General features: G+C 36.4%; 1 protein-coding gene across 1 annotated transcript in view; it reads left to right on the top strand.

Annotated features, from left to right (window-relative positions):
• The first annotated feature begins 2,366 nt into the window (after positions 1-2,366).
• Positions 2,367-19,532, top strand: part of FIGN (fidgetin, microtubule severing factor) — a 131,099-nt gene continuing 113,933 nt past the window's right edge. The window contains exons 1-2 of the mRNA XM_012750030.2: positions 2,367-2,694; positions 3,465-3,634. Of these exons, the coding sequence (XP_012605484.1) occupies positions 3,610-3,634 (25 nt within the window). The 5' untranslated portion in view covers positions 2,367-2,694; positions 3,465-3,609. The remainder of the gene's footprint in view (positions 2,695-3,464; positions 3,635-19,532) is intronic.

Below are 19,532 nucleotides of genomic sequence, written 5' to 3'. Positions count from 1 at the left end.
TCACCACACTTTTTCCTTCTCGTTTTATAGAGTAGGAGTTCTTTTATTTTAGGTATTGCAAGTGAATTGCTTTAAGTCTGTCATCAAAATACAGTTTTTGTATTCAGTGGGTATTCTAATATGTTTTACTCACTATTTTGATTTACACTAGGAACTATAAATTCAGTACTAGGAATTTAGTGTTAAAGGTTGATGAGCTCTGAACTTTTTTAACAAACAAGGACAGAGCAGTTTTGCCTGAATCGCAGAGCATCTGCTGTGTGTCCACAGGACTGCTAGTTGTCATTCCCCAAATGGGCAATAGCTGAAATTATGAGTGCCTCACAGTTTTTTCTTTTAAATTCATCTGTACTCAATCCAACAGTGACCCTCAGATATTTTCCTATGCTTATTTCTTTGTGGCAAAATCCAATGAACAACTTTTCATAATATCATTTTCAAAGCTATCTCGTAAAATATAACTAAAGGGGTTTCAGTGTTCTCTGTTACACCAGAATAAAGTTCTTCTGTTTTATTTCGAAGCCCAGTTTAAAAGAAAAAATGCACAGAAAGGTCAAATCCATTCCAAATAGAAATCTCATTCCTTAGAAATATTTCTTAAGATCTTGAATCACTCGTTTTTGTCTTTTAAATTCTGTCATCTGCCAAGATTTAACTAAAACAATTTTTCTTTTTCATTGTGTTAGCTAAACGCATCCATTCAAAGGTAAGAAAATCACAAAAGGAGAATGAAATTAATTTTAAAGTATATATTTGGTATTTTCTAAGAGGTGCATTTCAGCATCTGGAGAGCTGCAATTTAGTCTATTAAATCTACAGCAGAAAAGCTGAGGGAAATGTGAACACCGTTATGAGGAGGGTCAGTCCTAAACAAGTACATTTTCTGTCCCAGCCTTCAAAGGTAACATTTTCAGCTTGATGGGCTCCTGGTCGAATATATAATTTGCCTCTTTCATTCTTAACTGAGTTGAAATATAGAGGACTGGAAGTCCACCAGGCCAAAGTATAAACTCACCATTTATCTATTAAAGTCATATTTAATGAAAACGAAGAGAAATTATTACCCAACTCACTCTCTTTCTCATTACAATTCCTAAAGAACTTTGCCGGGCACATTATCTCGTAGACATCATGATCAAATGTTATTGTTTGCTTTATTATCTCAGTTGGATGGTTGGCTAGTCTAGAATGAAATAGGTTGAAGGCAATACCCTCAGCCTAGAAGTCTGAATGAGGTTCCCATTCAAATGATCCTGATTGTTTGGGGGTGGGGCGGGGTGATTAGTAAACCAACTGAGCTTACACTGCATAGTAAGCGTCTGGATGCAGCACATTTACATCTAACAAGAGACCCCAGAAAACGTGTGTGTGTTTCTTAAACCTTATGTTCCGAACAAAAGGCTATCTCAGCAACAGACAATCAGCACTGCATTGCTCCCTGGGATGCGAGCAACACACTCAACTGCACATTTCATTCTTCCTCAGCTCCCAGCACCACAAAGCCCCTACTCTCTTCCCACTCCAGGGTCCCCAGATTGCCCCATCGAGGGGGGTTGGGAAAGCAGGATCCCAACGCCTCTGCCTGCGCACCAGAGGCCGGCCCCCGTGCCCCCCGGGCGCTGCTGCTCTCCCCTGCCCGAGCCGCCTGGGGGAGGTAGGGAGGGAGCCCGGGAGCGCGAGAGGGGACCGCACACCTAGACACTTGGGATTGTATTTGTTCACGGGGAGGCGGGGGAGGGGGATGGGTTCACGCGGATCGCCCCCACGCCGAAGTTGCCTCTTCTAGGCAGATAAACTCCTTTGCTGGCGGGTGCTGGGGGCCCCGGGCCGCGCGCGGGTGAGGTCCCGGCTCTCGGGGCCAAGAGCTGGCTCCGCGCGCGGAGGGGGTGGGGACGCGTGGACGGGCCGCCGCTGTCCGGAGCGCCCGGGGCCGGCGGGGAGGGGCCCGCGGGCAGGGGCGCGGCGCCGGCCGGGGCGCGCAGGGGCCGGCCGGGCACGCGTGGGCAGGAAAGGAGGCCCCGCTCCCCTTTCCCCAGGCCGGGCCGCCCGCGAGTGCGGGCAGGGGCAGCCCCGAGCGCCCGCGCGCGTCAGCATGAGCGCGGGGCCCCCTCCGGGCCGCGGGAGCGCGTCGGCGGGACTGGGCGGCCGGCGCGGCCCGGGCCGTGTAACATGACCCCAGCGGCCGGCCGGCCGGCGCGGCGCGGCCATTGAGCCCTCCCTGCCCATGAATCTCTGGCGCGTCTCTCCCGCTCGCCTCCCGCCTCCCTCGCTCCCCCTCCAGCTCCGCGGGCTCCGTGCGCCTCTCCCTCTCCCTCCCGGTCCTCCCGCTGCCCGTCTCTCGCCACTGCCCGCCTCTCGCCACTGCCTCCCGTCTCCTCTCCCTCTCGGCAGCCTCCGTCTCTTTCTCCCTCTCTCCTTTGAAAACTGATCTTTGGCTCTTAGTGTGAAAGTGATTTGAATTTGGCTCGGCGGCGCTCTGCGCCTGCGCCCAGCCTCTGGCATGCTGGCTCCTTCCAAGCAGCTGTTTTGGGTTTGAAATTCCAACATGGCAGAGGCTGCAGTCCGTCTTCCCTTCAAAAACTTGGAATGATTTCAAATCATAGGCACCTTCACTTAACCCTAGCTTCCATTCATCAGCAAACACAGCGGATCGATGCCACGCTAACCTATCGGGTTCTCTCTCCGCGCGTTCAGGTAAGAGGAGCTTCGTAGTTTCCTGCCATCTGTTTAAATTTGTTTTTGTTTTATTTTTAAAGAATATAAATAGATCCGAGACCTGTAATAAAAAGAGACCTTCGAGTTGTGCCGTAAGCATTCAATTTAATTTGCACTCGTTTCTGTTCTGTACGCCAACCTGCTGTCTAATTTCTCTGTTCAAAGTAGCCCTGAAACATTATAATGCATATTTTTGCTGCTTAATCATTGTAACAATAGTATGGGATTAAGAGTTCGCGATTGCAAGAGTCTCGTTTTTTCGCTATATTGGGCTCACTTATTACTATCTTTTTTACTTCAAAAATAAAAAAAAATAAGAAAGCGGAGCCATAGGGTGGGGCTAGACTTTCTTCGGGAACTAACTTCTAAGTAAATAAGAAGTGTAAATAAGAATCTTGCACACACACAAAAAGTTGAGGTTAAATTACAATCTCGTGGCTAGGGGAACGAGAAAATGTCAGAAGATCGGTTGCAGAAAAATGTAAGCACATCATCTTGGAGGGGGTACGGCGTGGTGGGCGTATTGTTGGCAAGGAACGGGAGAGAAAGATGTATAATTTAATGGTATATACAATTCACTGATCCTATTACCGTCCTCCCCGGAGCTCTTGTTAGTTTCAATGGGAGTGAGTGAAATTGACATGGACTTGCATTCCTGGTCATGTGCTTTTTTTCCTTTCTTTCTTCTCCTGTGATCTGAGATCCCCTTTTTGTTGATGTTGCTTTTCCCCTTAATTATATGCATGTAGGTTAAATGAATACCTGACGAAAGGGCCCACGTTTCAAGGCAGTGACATTTGATAGCTGAGAGGAAAAGTGGCTTTAATGAAAAGCAACCTTTGGAATTCCTGCTTGTGAGAAATCCAATTCAGCTTTTTGTGCTGCCAGCAAGAAATGATCAGTAGCACCAGTGTTTATGGTATGTCAGTTTTGGAATTTATTTCCTTTGCATCTAAATAGGAAAGACAAATGAAATAGCATGATAAAACCGTTGAACACTGCTTGGGAAGCAGATGCTTATGATAAATAATTCCTTTAAAAATATATATATATGTTTATTTTAATCTGTCACTGTGCTTCTTTTCTTTTGCTATCACTTGTTTATGTATTTCCGTTTTGATTAATATATTACTTGAACCCACTTTTATCGGTTTTAGCTGTAATCCCGAAGTTGCATGTTACTAGTAATGCACTATATAACCGCTGAAGTCAAATGGTATGTAAATTAGTTAAACTCAGAGTGGGGGTTTTTTTGATGGGGGGGCTGGGCAGAGAGGGAAGAGGGTAGGAGTGTGGGGAAAGATTACTAACTAATGAAAGTATATATGTACACACACAGAAACAGGACTGGATGAAAATTTCTTTTTTTCCCCCCTTCAATCTATGAATGCAATTTGACTATCTGCTCTCTGGATGATTGTACTTTGTGGAGTGATCGGTTCTTCTGAGTGTTTTGTTTTTGTCTTTCTTTTTTTTAGGTGAGTGAAGAGGTATCTTTTACATGAAAATAAAATGTTTATATTTTGATTGCTCAAAGTCCTTAAGGTCTTTTAAGGAACAGTGGCAGGTTTTTCCCCCCTTACTATTCACTTGTCTGCCTGTCAGCGCTTTTTACTTTTAACTTGTGACAGAATTAAATAATCAGGCACTGAAATTGACTTCGTTTGAAATCGCTCTTTCCTCTTTCTTTACAAAAAAAAAAAAAGGTCAGTTAAATGGAGTGAGAGGGGGTTTTCAATAGCTCTTGTGGCGGTGCCGTGTGTACACTTTGTGATATTCAATTAAGACTAAGAGGGAACAACAACAACAAAAAGATGTTAAAGTATTTTGCATAACCAAAGGATATGTCCACTTTAAACTGGTTTTTTGTTTTTGGTTTTTTTTTTTTTACATCTACCCCACCACCACCAATTCCTCTTGAAAAGAGAAAGGGAAGGAAAGAGAGAATATGAAAAAAAAAAGGGATAACAGTGGGGCAAAGCTGCCAGGGGTCTGGAGTGTGGCCGTGGTCACTGCTCTCTCATAACACAAATGTGAATACGAGGAAAGGGACTACAAGACCCGTTGCGCGACATACACTTCTGGTTGGACTCTGGTGACTATTGAGCTAAATACACACCGCTCTTACACGATAGGAAGGATTTGATTGAATTTTGCATTTGGAACTTGTTGACTTTGAAGCGATCAATAAGAAGACTGTTTATTTTAGATGCACATAATTTGCCCTGAGAAATGTTTTAAGGAGGAGAGAGCACAGCTTTTTTTCCCCCGGAGCTGTTGGAGCGAATGGGATTGCCAGATGGGTGATTTCCCTCTGTGATGTTAAAGCTGTAATATATATTCAGAGCAGATTGGGCCACTGCCTGTGATGAGGAGGATATTACATTTATAAATTTTAAATCGGAGCTCGGACAATGTGCTGAGAGCAGAAATTGGATGGTTTTGACTGTTCACAGTATTGATACTTAAATGTGATTTCTGGGTAGCAGTAATAATGATCATTGCAATAATACGTAAAAAACATGCTGGCGTAGACAATCATATAATTCATGACATTTAACAGCAGATTTTAAGTGTGTAAATTGCCCCTCCTTAAGTCTCTGCTTTCTATTAAATAATAGTCACATAATTCATTTCCCTGTGTGTTTAAATGCCCGATGTGCAAATGATGTTCACTTAGGAGCCTTGTTACCACACACTAGAATTCTGGGGGCGAAAGTTTATATACATATATGTATATAAAGTAGACACTTGTGTATATGTATAAAGTGGCATTAGTGGCTCCTGTTTTCTAATTCTATTACTCTGGCTATTTTTAGATTTTGTTTGTCTCAAATGTGTGGCCTAAAAGGAACCAGAGCTACAAACCTAAAAGGCTAGAAAGTGGGCAAGTGCTCACACTCTGGCAGCTCTGCTGTTGCAAATTAAAAGTGTGTTGTGGTCAGGAAATGAAAGCTACAATGTCTCTTTTGAACAAGTCGTTTATCAAGAGAAACATCTATCAGGGACTGCCTTGTCACATTGATCCTCTAAAAGTTAGGTTCGAGGTGGAAGCTGCTTTGATGTTTTTGATCCTAAATTTAATACAACAGAAAAAAAAAAAGCAAGGATATTTTGACCAGTATAGATTTTTAAAAATCTTTCCTGGAACCAACAAGATCTATTTATTAGTATTGTACTGTGTGTAAAGTTTTCTGGGCATAACAGTTGAAAGGTTGAAGGGGAAATCCCAGCCTTTCCAAATTGGTGATTGTTAAAATATACATTTATAATACTTTCGGTTATGGCTGGCTTCTTGGTGCACAAGGACATTTTGAAAACCAATTGAAAATTGGTTGTTCAAAAGGAAAGAAACAGTAATTTGGAAGAATATGCAGAGCGTCAGTTTTTCATTCATTCAAATTTTAGAGTTATCCTTTTTCCTTCTTTTCTTTTACTCCTTTATTCTGGTTTCTTATCTTCATTATATTTGTGACCAATTAGCATTTATTTGGGAAAGAAACACTTTTTTCTGTAAAGACCATGTCCTAAAACATGCCCGCACAGATTATCTCTATTGTTTATTAATTGTGCATGTGGATGATTATCAATATAAACTACATGGACTCACCAGTCCTTTGGAATTTCAGCTTAAAAATAGAGGTATCAAATTAAACACGCCCTGTATTCTTGAATAGTGAATATGTTGTATGCATTATTCAAAATTTAAAAAGTATTGTTAGGAAAATGACCAAGTTTAAAAAAAAAACACACACATTTTGTGAAAGCAGTTGAAAGCAGTCTGCTTCATTTTTGGAGGCAAAGATATGAAAGAAATGTTCCTTGTTTGAAATAGAGTTTTTGGCTACTTGTCTTAAATGCTGCTGGTGGCTACTTGTTATTTCATGTGGGTCTATCATCAAATAAGCAGAGAAGAGTGTGGTGGGAGTTTTGAGAAGTGTAATACTTGCTAATTAATCATGTCTGAAATGAAAGAATCATAGCAGGGTAATAAAATCTCATTGTTGTTTTCCTGGAAGAGGATAAGCCTTCTGTTTGGAAGCTGTATGTGTGAGTTGGTTTGCTTTTCTCTTTTCTTAAAAAGGTGCTTTATAGGGTCTCTTTGGAATTATTTCAAGAAACATTTTTTATATATATATATATAAACAGAGTATTTTTCTTTTTCCTGACTATTGAATCAGTGAAGTTCTTAAAACTGTATCAGATATCTTCTGAGTGAAAATACAGGGTTTTATTCTTTAGTTATATTTAAGACTTCTGCAGCTGAATTTCCAGTGCTGGTTTTTTATCCCCAATAAGTAGAAAATCTTTTTTGTTGTTTTTATTCATCTTAGGCAGGAACTTTGAAAACCTTTTTATAGGAAGGTACTTCTGATAGACATAAAGAGAGCAGATATTTCATTAATTACTTTTAGATAATACAAGAGTATGACCAGAGGGGAGAAAAGAAGTAGTATTTCCAAGAATCTATAGGGACAATCTGTATTATTACTGAGCATTTCTAAGAAAGTTTAAAATATAAGCCATTATATTTCATTATAGATAAATTCTTTTTTTCTTGAGTTTCAGGTTGTCACCTTTTACAGTCTAATACTTTGCTTAGTTTATACATAGGGACCAATGCAGAAAGTTTTGAGTGTCTGCAATGTTTTTCAGAATTTTCATTTCAAAGTGAAGACAGCTATGCTAATGCTTCCCTGTTTTTGTCCCTGTGAGTGTTTGGATGCCTTGAATGATTGCCTAATTAAGTAATCACTTTTAATGGTCCAAAATCAGCAGAATTACTAGGTGTATTTGAAACAATTGCAGGCTTTTATGGTTTGGACTTGCTAGTTTGTTCTTAGAGCCTTGGCTTAATAGAAATGTTTGCTGTTTTACCCTTGATCAATATATTCTTGAGTACAAATTTCACATACTACTTTTTTTTTTTTAAGTGCTGCATTCATTGTTGGAGAGTTAATAAATTTAGTTACCAGGAATTTAAATTGATTCATAAATTTTTGATTGGGAGAAATTATTCTGCAGACATTTGTGTGAAATACTGATTTATGCTACTGATAGATAAAACTTGATTAATCAGCATATATGCTTTTTTTCTTAAGTCATTGATAAACTAGAAAAACAAATGGTACAGAAAATGATACAATGTTTTCTCTTGATTAAAAAAACTTAGCATAATTATCTCTTTCTTTTGAGATATACAGGAGCTAATGTTTTATTAACATCAATTGAACTTAGAAATTATTTTTTGGGTACCACTTGTAAAACTGCAAGTCCCAAAATTATTCTGCCTTTCAATTAACACACATACATACACACATACACACACAGATTATACTTAAATTTTTGTTTATTAATAATGAAAGACATTTTTTTTGAAAGACTGCAAATAAATGGCCTTTTTAGCAAGTGCTTTTCATGGGTGGATTTTGAGTCATTTTCTTCCTTTTTTTCTTACCTTGGATTTTTAGCATTAACTTTTTTGTTTAACTTCTGGTAGAAATTTCAAGCATAGCTGCTTCGACATGATTGCTGATTACTGATCTTTTTAATCTTTTTGATGATGTAAAATGTAAATGGCAATTTTACTTGTGGATGTTTACTCAAAGAGGTAGAAGACATAAGGAGTAGACAAGAATATGGTCAAAATAAATTGTACTGATACGTTTGAAGCAAATCGGGAGCAGGTGTGGGGGTGCTAAGTTTCCTTAGGGCGGCACTACAGGTGCCTGCTCAGAAGCTCTGCCTCCGTATGGCACATCCGTAGGTACCTGTTGACAAGAGTAGTCTTAGCAGAGGGACTGAGAAGGCAGAAAAGATAGGTGATCAGAAACCATCAAAACATGAGATATCATATAGCACTTTCTCTTAATAATATTTACATATTTTATGTAACAAATCTGCTTGTTGTCTTGTTATTTGAATATTGACACTTTATTTAACATTGCATATGGTGGTCTGTTCTTTCAGGGTATAGCAGAAGCAGTAAATCTAAAGGAGAATTTCAATTTAGATGTATTTATGTTAAAAATATGTATAAATGGATATGCTTGCTCATATTTTAGCCACTGTGACTTTCACAAAGCATTTATAGTATCACTGCTTCCAATCATTTTTTAAACTGATACATCTGAAAAGTAGAATGTATGATTTATTATATGAAGGCACAAGGTTAAACTTTTTTTTTTTTTTACCCTGCAGCCCAGCTTAAGTATATTTTTGTGCTTGGAAATCTTTTTTAGAAATTATTTTTTATAATCTTGGAAAATTTGCTTCTTGTTAGGATTTTGTTCTCACTTTCATCAGATGTGTAGCTTTTCAAACTATTTTAACAGTTATTAGGGATGTATAATTTACAATAGAGATTTTTTTGCTATAGAATGTAAAATACCTATATAATGTTTTCTTTTTCCAATCTTAAAGTCGAAAATACCTTTTTTTTAGTTTCTTTCTTATAACTCTTGATATCTGCAGATATTTTATATATTTATTCTGTTCCACTTGTGGATATATTCCAGGCAAGAGAACAGAAACTGTATTTTACTCCACCCCCGGGGGAAAAAAGGTCTCTTTTTGTTTTTCCTGGTTCAACTGATGTTTGCCTTTTGTCAATTGGATGCTTTTTAAACAACTGACAATTAAATGCCATACACATATGAGAGGAAACTCATCTGAGAATGGGTGACCTCTACTTTCATGTGTTAGTTCATGATGAAATATTATTCACAGAAACAGTAACATTCAAAATAAAATTTAAAAAGTAGTGCAATGTGAAGCCGTGGGTTTCAGTGCATTGCTATAAAGTTTTTGCTGTTCTTTTGATTTATTATCCTTACTACTCACAAACATTTCCACCTTCACCTAGGACAAGGTACTTAATTTCTGGGGCCCAGTGCAAAATTAAAATGTGAGGTGTCCTGTTCAAAAATTAATAATTTCAGTTCAGCAACAGCAGAGCATTAAGAGTGCAGGGGTCTTCTGTGTGGGGGGCCCTGTGGCCTGCACAGGTTGCTGGGCAGTGGCCCTTTCTTTACCACCTGCAGACTTTTATCTAGGGCCAGCTTTATGGGAGTCACTGGCTTTCCTATGGAGGCTGACTATTCCGTAGCTATTCCATGTGTCTCTGCCTGAAGAGATACTAAGGAGAGTTGAGTAAGAACTGATGGGAAAATGGACCATTACGTATCTCCCACTCTTTCTATCTGTGAGTTGGGGACTGAAATATTTGCAGTTATCTCATGTTGTCCTGTGCCTGGTATGTCTCTGAAATGTCACATGATTTTCTGTGCAAATATTCTTATGAGAAACTTTAAGTTTTTGTTTTTTTTTTTAAATTGTTAGCATGCAAGTACTTCCTTAAATACTTATTCCCCAAGCCTGGAATAATTGGGAGGGGTGAATTTCAGTGAGATTTCTAATAAGAATCTAGGAGGTTCTGCATTGACAAGCACTACCACTATACCCTCCTAAGGTTGGGGCACAAATAAAATAAGTATTTTTATACAGAAATCCTAAATTATCTAAAAATATACACAAATCTTGACCATTAAAAAATACAAAAGCACAGCTCATTGAGTGACAGGGAAGAGGGGCAAACCCCACAATAACTTGGTTGTAATGGTATCAGTATTGATATTTTGACTTTAAAAAGTGGTATTGTAGCTATATAAACGTGGCAACAGCAGTGTTAAAGAGGGAAAGTAAATCTTTCATGCCATAAACACTAATTTTGCCATATGTTATATTCAAATTGTGAGCTTAGGTTTTCAACTTACATTACAATAGCCTCCCTTTCCCTAAAAACTGTGGTCATACAACTCCTTTTCCACTTTGGTTTGAAGATTCTGTGCTGATGGGTACACAAAACATTTACATTGTTGCTTTCCAAGGTACTTCTCAATGAGATCAAACTTCAGATTGAGATACCTAAAACTAAATTTTGAAGTCAAGCGGCTTTTTCAAATCAAAACTGAGATATGATGGAATGTCCAGCAAGTACGGATCTGAGTGCACTTGAAGTTGCACCATTTATTTTCAAAAGATATTTCTCACATCAGATGACTCTGCCAGGAAGAGAAATATCAAAGAGCTCGGGAAAAGTAACTATTCTTTTATGTAATCCAAGACTGGGGTGAGGGTGGGGGGCTTTAAAGATATTTTTGAGGAAGAAAAAAAATTGAACTTATTTTGAATGCCTTGTTAGACTTTGTGTGGAGAAATGCTATATATGAGATCTTCTACGAGAAAAATCTTTGCCCTGTGTAATAACAAGACATTGCTCTCCAAATTGATATGCACTTAACTGAAAGGAAGCTCAGAAATAACTATTAGAACAGTGTCTCATTTAATTAAAAAATTACCCCACAGTTTAGTAACCTTTTGAATTAACTGTATTGCAACTTGAAATATTTTTAGTAGGGAGTTAGCCACAATCCATATTTTTTAATGGTCTTTATTCTATCCATAGTTTCTGTAGTATAATTTCAATTGGGACCCTTTTTTTCCTACCTTACTATTATCCTTTGGTATATTGTGGTTTTATACTGAATATTTGGCTTTAAAAATGATTAAACCAGGAATCAGGGTAAATATTTGGCAATATAGGGCATTGTTATGCCAAAAATAGGTTTTATTTTTCATCTATTCACTTCTCCTTTTTCATTTCAAATTGAAGATTACAAACTGAACTCTTCTCTCAGATCATATACCTCAATGATGCTAAATTATAAATCTTAATTAGGTATGATTCACTGATTATAATCTTACAAAATAATTATTCTGAGTAGGATAAAAAGGTTCCCTTAAGATTGAAGGCATTTTCATTACAATCCCCATTTTAAAATCAAACAAATAATATTAAATAAACAGTCTTATTATTCTTTTATACCTAATAGTTCATACTTTTGAATTTATATGGATAAAGAAAGAAGGATATGGATAGAGCAGTCTCACTGTTTGCAAAACTAAGTGCTTTTGATAAATTTTACTGCTAGGAATTACGTGGATCTAAGGGAATCTTTTAAATAAAAATTACAGTTTTGATTATCTAAATGGAATATGTTCTTGTGCATGTGCACAGATACATTTCTTTGTGAAGGTATTGATGTCAGGGATGCTTTTGGTATTTCTTTATGAGTAATTAGGTTAACGGGGTTAGTTAGAAAATGTATCCTTTCCTGGAAAATGAAAAATTACATTCAAGCAGAGGTAAAAGAGTAGAACATATTCATGACTTTAAGTACTTAAAAAGATATTTTATGAGTCATTTTTAAAGAATAATACCCAATATGTAACTTGTTAAGAATAATTGCCATTTTTACTTTTTAAAGCACATCTATATTAAAACTGACTTTCTGTTCATGACTCACAAATCTGGAGTCAATTTTAGGCACAACTTACAAAAGACGTGGGTCTTATCCCCCTGCCCCTACCCTGGTATCCTACGCCACTAGTGTCAGTGCAAAGTTCTTTTTTAAAGAGAGATTTTCATTTGCATTTGCATTAGCATTATTCACAAGCTTAAGCATCATTTTGGGGGAGGAATACTGATAGGACCCAAATGTAGACATTGAGACCCTGAATGGCCTGAATCCTCGTCTGACAAACTGGAAGGAAAAAACATCACCGGCTTTGGAATTTTATATGCCTATATGAACAGTGCTTGTTCTTTCTCGGGGAAGATCTTAAATGTACTATGATTACAATGTGTTCTCTAATTGGAAAAATGTGTTTTATATAATTCTAAGAGTACCAGTGAACCAGCCCTTCATATGAATTTACTCATGGCTAGTAAGATAGCAGAATCATATTCAGAAATAAATATTTAGTCTGAGCTGGTGTCTCTTTAGAAAGAGAAAAATTCTGTACATATGCAAAATCCTTTTTGACACATGGGTGTGAAATCTCTGTTAATAACAGTTAAGCAGCTAAAATATTATGGAAAATTTAATATTCAAAGTTCTTTATTATGTTTTATTCTTGAATAAGTCTCTTAATGAGTGTATACAATGCACTAATGCTTGTTTTGTTTGTTTTTTGATTTTCATCTTGTTTTATTTTGTTTAGTGTCAAAGTAAAAAGAGCTTACGCGGAAACTATATTTTGTGCTGTTTATTTTTAGAGATACCCAGTGAGGACAGTACAACATGTGGTATGGGTTTATTTATAAAGATAAGTGAACATCTGCAATTTTACCACAATGTATTGATAGTTCCTTAAAATCTAGTCTGCTACACCAAAATGTCACTAAGGTGTCATCTGGGAAGTGTTGCTGATGTATTATTGTAATGCACGTGTATACCTATATCTATGTCTTAAAAATATTTTTCTGTATTTACTAACAGTCAACTTGCTGGTGTCCTTTGCTTAGAGCTGAGGGAAAAAGGTTGTTAGCCATTTTGCTATTCACCTACTCACCAAAAATCTCGCTCTCTCAGCCATCTTCCTACTGGGCTGTTTCTTATCCACCTACCTGTGTACTGTTTTGAAGGTCTGGGTTTGGGTTTTTCTTTTTTCTTCTTCTTTCTTTCTTTTTTTGGTATTTATCTGCAAGGCTGGTTATTACTTGATCATCTAGAAAATCAAATTTCATTTGAGCCACTGGAATATGATATTTAGATCATAGGGAGGAAGTCTGAATTAATTAAGAGGATATTGGGCTAGGTTGAGGGAAAGTAAAGCAGTGTTTTGTTGTCATTGACAAACTGCCCTTAGTGAAAGACAACGCCTAGGAATGGGGAAAATAGCTAAAGGGAAAAGAAATTAGGGAAAGTTGTTGAGGCAAAGCTGAGGTTAAGGACTGTTTTAATGTGGCTCTTACTAAAAATGATATTGGCAGTTGTGTAAATTAAATCCTAATATGATACGAGAAAAGTGATCACTTAATAGGAATTACTAACTAGTGCACATTAAATAACATGCAGCATTATAATCTAAACAAATTATATTCTCCTTTTTAAAAAAATGACAGGTTCTTTACCAAATCCTGAATATATGGGATTTGTGATCATGCAAATTAAAAGAACTATTGACATTTTTCTTCCCATGATTTGAAAAAGTGTAAAAACATATGTGATTAAAGATGATTCCTATTACATTTAGACTTTTTTTTCTCTCTCAACATAATCAATTTGCTTAGGCCACAATGAAGTTACAGAAGAAAATTCATGGAGGATTGAGATATACCTTCTTTAAGGCTTCTTTTGGAAAATAATGTATTTATTGCCATAACAGGAGTTCAAATCACTGAAGTAGATAATGCTTTGATTTGATTTGAGCAAAATTTGATGATAAAGTTTGTATCCACTCTGTAAACGAATGCTAGCTGTGCCTTCATGACCAAACAAACAAACAAAACACATTTGCCTAAGCCCTCCCCTAAATTAGTTAAATGCATGTTTTGGGGGATGAGCTACTTCTTTTAAGCTTTCTGGATGACTCTAATGTAAAGTTAGGACTGAGAACCTCTTCTCTGAACCAAAAGCTTATGTATCTCAGAAGCTCATAAACTTTCCACCTTTTAAAAAATATAATTTTTTTCTGGTTTGAAGTCATAAAAATAAACATATCTATTCAGAATTGAATATAGTAATGTCATGTACTAGAGATAGATAGTTCACTATCAGGCTGAAGTTCAACAACTTATCTAGACTTGTAGGAACATTGCCACTATGCTGGTAAGAGTACCTCAGGAAAGTGACAGTGATGAAGACGAGTGTCCATAGACACAGTCCATCATAGTAGTTACCTTGGGTAAGTCATTCAACCTCTCTGAGCCTGAGTTTACTTTTTTTTATAAAAGGAGAATTGATCCAAAGACTATTAAGAATTCTTTCAATTCCTTATAATCCATGACTGCTTTGTGATGGACTAGAAAGCTTGAATAACTTGGAACCTTGCTGGTGGCCTATGGTTGATGAAAAAGATTTTTGTTCTTCTTTAAAAAGCTCCAGAAATTGTCTTGGAAACAAAGAAGAAAGCTCAAGGACCATTTATCACTTTGTTCAGCCCTTCCGAAGGGATGGTATATATTCATTAAACGTGCTTATTAATTGGTTGCAAACAAAGGTGTCACCAATTCTAATATCTTAAGAGTTGATGAGTATTAGTTAGCTAATGCTTTAACCCTGTAAGATTTAAATAGACTGACAATCTGGTTAATTTAAGCAGTGGAGTTAGGAACCTCAAATATTTTTTAAAAACTACATGTATATGTATGAAGATCAGTATCGAAGTTGGATTTTTATCAAACTAGAAGCAGTCCCCTCTTTCCTTTACTTTATCAGCAACTAGTCATTGTTCACCTTCTTTTTACTCCGTGGCACGCTGTTCTCCACCTGTTGAAATCCTACCAGGACTTTAGTATCCAGGTCAAATGTTGCATCATCTATCAAGACTTCCTTGAGCCTAATTAGGATCCATTTCAGCATCTACTTAATATTCCCTAAGCACTTTTAAAATATCTCCTTTTGATCACTTACCATCTTCTTTCCCCTGCTATAGATTGCTGGGCATACGTGTTTCTCTTTTATGAAATTGTAAATTCCTCGAGAGCAGACACATCTAATTCATTTTTATTTTTAACCTCTTCCACATGTGTTTATAGTACAAGACCTCAATAAATGTTTGGTGAATTAAATTGATAAAATCGTAGGAGACTGTCACTTGGTTAATCTTTTATTAATATTACTTAAAAAAATTGAAAGATTACTTCTAAAAATATTTAAAGAACAGACTTATTAAAATTATGGATTTCATTTTAAAAATTGAAATTTCTGTACTCTTTATGTAATTTAATTACCAAAGAAGACATTATAACCCTGAAGAATAGTTTTATAATTATATACCTAAAAAGAGTTACAGCTATTAATTCTATTTTTGTATCTTTGTACAAGAGAGCATTTAGACTATTTAATAAAAAACAACATCATTATGCTATCTTTAAAATCTTATAAAACACAGATCTTTAGCTTACGTTGATTACAGGCAATATCACATAACTTATAATCATTATGCTCTATCTACTTTTTTTCCTCGTATTTTCAGTCAGAAAAATATGAGGGTACAGAATTATAAACTATTAGACTTGGAAACTTCTAGAGTAACTTCTTACCAGCATAGAGTTGATTGACAGTTAGTTATTCAGCCTTTGGTTGAACATGGGAAATCAGCACCTCCTAAGGAATTTTTTCTGTTTTGTCCTTTCTCTGATAAATAAGCAGTGTGCAAATCTGTGCCCTATCAGTACTCAAAACAGATTTCTTTCCTAACATAATGGTACTTGGAGTGGTAAAAAGTGAGATGCAAACTAGTTGATCTACAATTGATAAGACAGCTTAGTTTGTCAGTGTCTTTGGTTAACATTTTAATTGGCATTTCTTTGTTCTATGTTTAGTGTCTGACACTATTAATTTATTTTTTACTAAATACTAGGCAGTAAACAATTTAGCTGGGATTATACCCAATGACCTTGCCTTCTAGGGGTTCAATTTCTTTACCAGTAGTGTTTGCATGCTTTGGGAAGGGTCAGTTTCTTTCTCAGATCTGTCACTAATGTTACAATAAATAACATTATAAAATTGTCTAAGGGAAATTCAATTTGATCAAATGTTGAAATTGTAATGAATTAGTCAACAGTATTTTACAAGGTTTCTACTTTGTATTTGTGTTTTTAAACCTAAAGATGTACTAGAGAAAAGCACTTGTTCACATTGCTTCGTGAAAGAACCCAGAAAAAAAAATAAACAGACACTATTGTCATTCTTTTAAACACATAGTTTTGCTAAGAGAATCTGTAACCTTTACTGAAAGCTCACTAGTTTTCTTCCAATTTGGGCTCTTCAGAGCTGAAAAGTTCTGGATGCTATCTTCCCACTTCATATTGAAATCTAGGTTGATCTCATACACTCTGTGGAGAAGAAAACAACTGCAGCACTGATTGTTGACCTGTACCATCACAAAGATGTGCCATTAAGTGAGCTACAATGGACAAATATTGCTTAGTTAATTGCATAAAAACACTGTGTCTTCAGCAAAGAGATTCAACACTGAAGGTCAGTACATTGTAGGGAGAATAATAAAGATTGTGAAACAATTTGTTAAAAGTAGCAAAAGCATTTTTGCAGTTTGCAACAATTAAGACCCATGTGTGTAATTCCTTTGTTAAGTTGGTTTTTCCAACCATTCAGTGAACTTCAAGTAAGTTAAACTTCTAAAATATAAATTAAAATCCATCAGACTGTGTGTAAAGACCATGAATTGTAAAGCCTTATAATGGTAGCTTGCCAAGAACCAAATTAAATCAAGGGAAGATTTAAAAGATACAGGCTTAAGATTCTGCTTGGTTTATAATCAGGAAGTTGTGGGTTTCTGAACTAAGTAAATAAAAACATTCATGCAGATTCTTCACACTTAAAATGCCAGCCATTTTCCTTTAGTTTTCTCTTGGAGGAAAATTGGGTGTTTCCTCTCAGAGGGTAGTAATGTAAGTGGGTGGCCACAAAATAGGAGCTATGCTTAGAAGTGAGTGGTCAATGGTTTATTTTGTTGTTGGCCTTTCATTCTTTTTCTTTCTTTCTTTCTTTTTTATTTTCACTCCATGTGCATAGTTAACAGCTGCCAGCAATTGAATTTTTGGCTCAGTCTAGACATGGCAAATTTTGAAGACTATGAAACTTTATTTGTCCTCTTGGCTTAAAATCTGAAATTAAAAATTTTTTCAGGTGAATCCAAGCACATAACTCTGTGTGTATATGTGTGTGTGTATGTATTCGGTAGAGCAACCTGTCTATGAAACAGATGACAGTGTTGAAAGTTCTTTCACTGTGAATGGACCAGTCGGTAGCTCTATACAGACACCATCTTAGTGAACCAATTTAAATCTCTCTCCAGATTCCTAACTATGTGTCCCAAGTCTGTCTGAGAGGTGGCACTTATTTGTCCCTTAGGGGTTAGGTTTGGTTTGATATTCAGCTGAAGTCTCAGCAAACAAGATTTATGAGAAAGTAATTAAAACTGAAATTGAAATTGGATATTGAGGTACAAGTTCACCCTAAAATGCATGAATATATTTGTCACATATGCATGAAAAGAATGTTTTTAATGGATTCTTCTGATTAGAATAGAAACTAATCACAAATAAACCACTTAAAATTTGCTGTCATAATACGATTGTTTTCTTTGAGTGGCTGACCACGCCTTCTTTTAGCACTCAGTCTTTGTCCAGGGTTTAGTTTAGTCGTGCATATGTCCTTGAAGAAAGGTAGTATCTTTCACAAGATTTTGTACGAGTGAAATCAGATACCAGTTTTTATTGCAGAACCAAGCCTACAAATGTTTTCTCTTTAAAGACATTTTTAATAGAAACAGTAAGGTATAAATCATTTAAGCAATTACCTGGACATTGTGGAAATGGGGCTTGGCTTGTTCTGTAGCCCCAGATGTTTCCAGATTCTAGTAATAACCTGGTCCAGATATTTACAGCTTAATTTTCTGTGCATGTGCACTTGTCCACAAATGGCTCCTATTTCCCATTTTCTGTTGGACAACTGGGCTACTTAGAGGTAAAGAAAGTGATTTCAGCTTGGGTGAATACAAACATTAATGGTGATAATAAGTTGCTTCTAGAAACTTTGATCACTTTTAAAAAATATAGAGACTAAATTGTAGAGGATTTTATACATAGAAATAAAATAAATTATTCAAATGGCATTTTCCTTTATGGATGGGAATGGGGATGAATAACCTTCCCCATCCTCCAAAATTATATTTAGTCTTGATATACTGTGTGATAAAAGTGATTTTTTTTTTTAATGCTTCTGGCACTGGTTGGCTTATCATGCAGGCTGCTAGTTTTCTTTGCATCACTACCCCACAGGTTTTCTTCTTCTTACTAGAAACTAAACAAATGGAAAATAATGATTGGTAACCATCTGCTGTGCAGAAATTTTACATATAGCAGTTTCTCTATTTTATAAAACAAGACCAAATGAGTGAATTATACTGTTGCCAGTAAATAGCAACAAGCACTAGAGTGTTCCTTTGGACAAAGCCAGGAACACGGAGCCAGCATTTTGTTATGGGAAGTCAGTTGGTTGGGCTGTGGGGCCGCATGGGCCCAGACATTTATCTGTGTGTTTGTGTATGTGTGCGTGTGTCTGTGTATGTAAAGAAAATGACTGGTCCCTCTCTATGTTGTCCTGCGTCTCTCTTCTCTTCCCCATAATTCCGATCAAGTAAATAAAGTAATGTAGATGTAAATAAATCAGTTCAATCATATCATCGTAAATCTTTTTATTTGCTTAAAAAAATAAAGGTAAAATCCATAAAGCCATGGAGAGTAAAGATTTTTAACAGTACATAGGCTTTAAATAAGAATCGTGGTTTCCTTAGCTGTACATTTTATAATGACTAGTGGCTAGCCAGTGTAGCTTTAAATTATTCTCTTGTCAAATCTTCTGCCTAAAAACTACCTTAACCAGAAATCAGATTGAGTATACATACAAAAGATATTGACAGGCAATGATTATTCCTATAGCTGCTACTGAAGTATGGATGCTGTATGAAGAAATGTAACGGGATAGACAGAAGTAAGTGGTTACAAAGAATTTATTCAAATGAACCAAGTTAAGGCCTGATTTTATAGTTATCCATATAATCTATAATCTCTCTCTCTCTTTCTGTGTATATATAAAATCTGTTTATTATATCAATATAGTTAGACATTCAAAACATACATATTATCTCTCTCTCTAACTTTCACTTATTTGATACTGGGATTTTGCCATATAGCAAGAAAAGTTGTTTAAAATGGGCAGTAT

This window comes from Microcebus murinus, chromosome 8 (genome assembly GCF_040939455.1).
Source record: "Microcebus murinus isolate Inina chromosome 8, M.murinus_Inina_mat1.0, whole genome shotgun sequence".
In the NCBI taxonomy this organism is placed as follows: domain Eukaryota; kingdom Metazoa; phylum Chordata; class Mammalia; order Primates; family Cheirogaleidae; genus Microcebus; species Microcebus murinus.
This window is presented reverse-complemented; position numbering and strand designations above follow the sequence as displayed.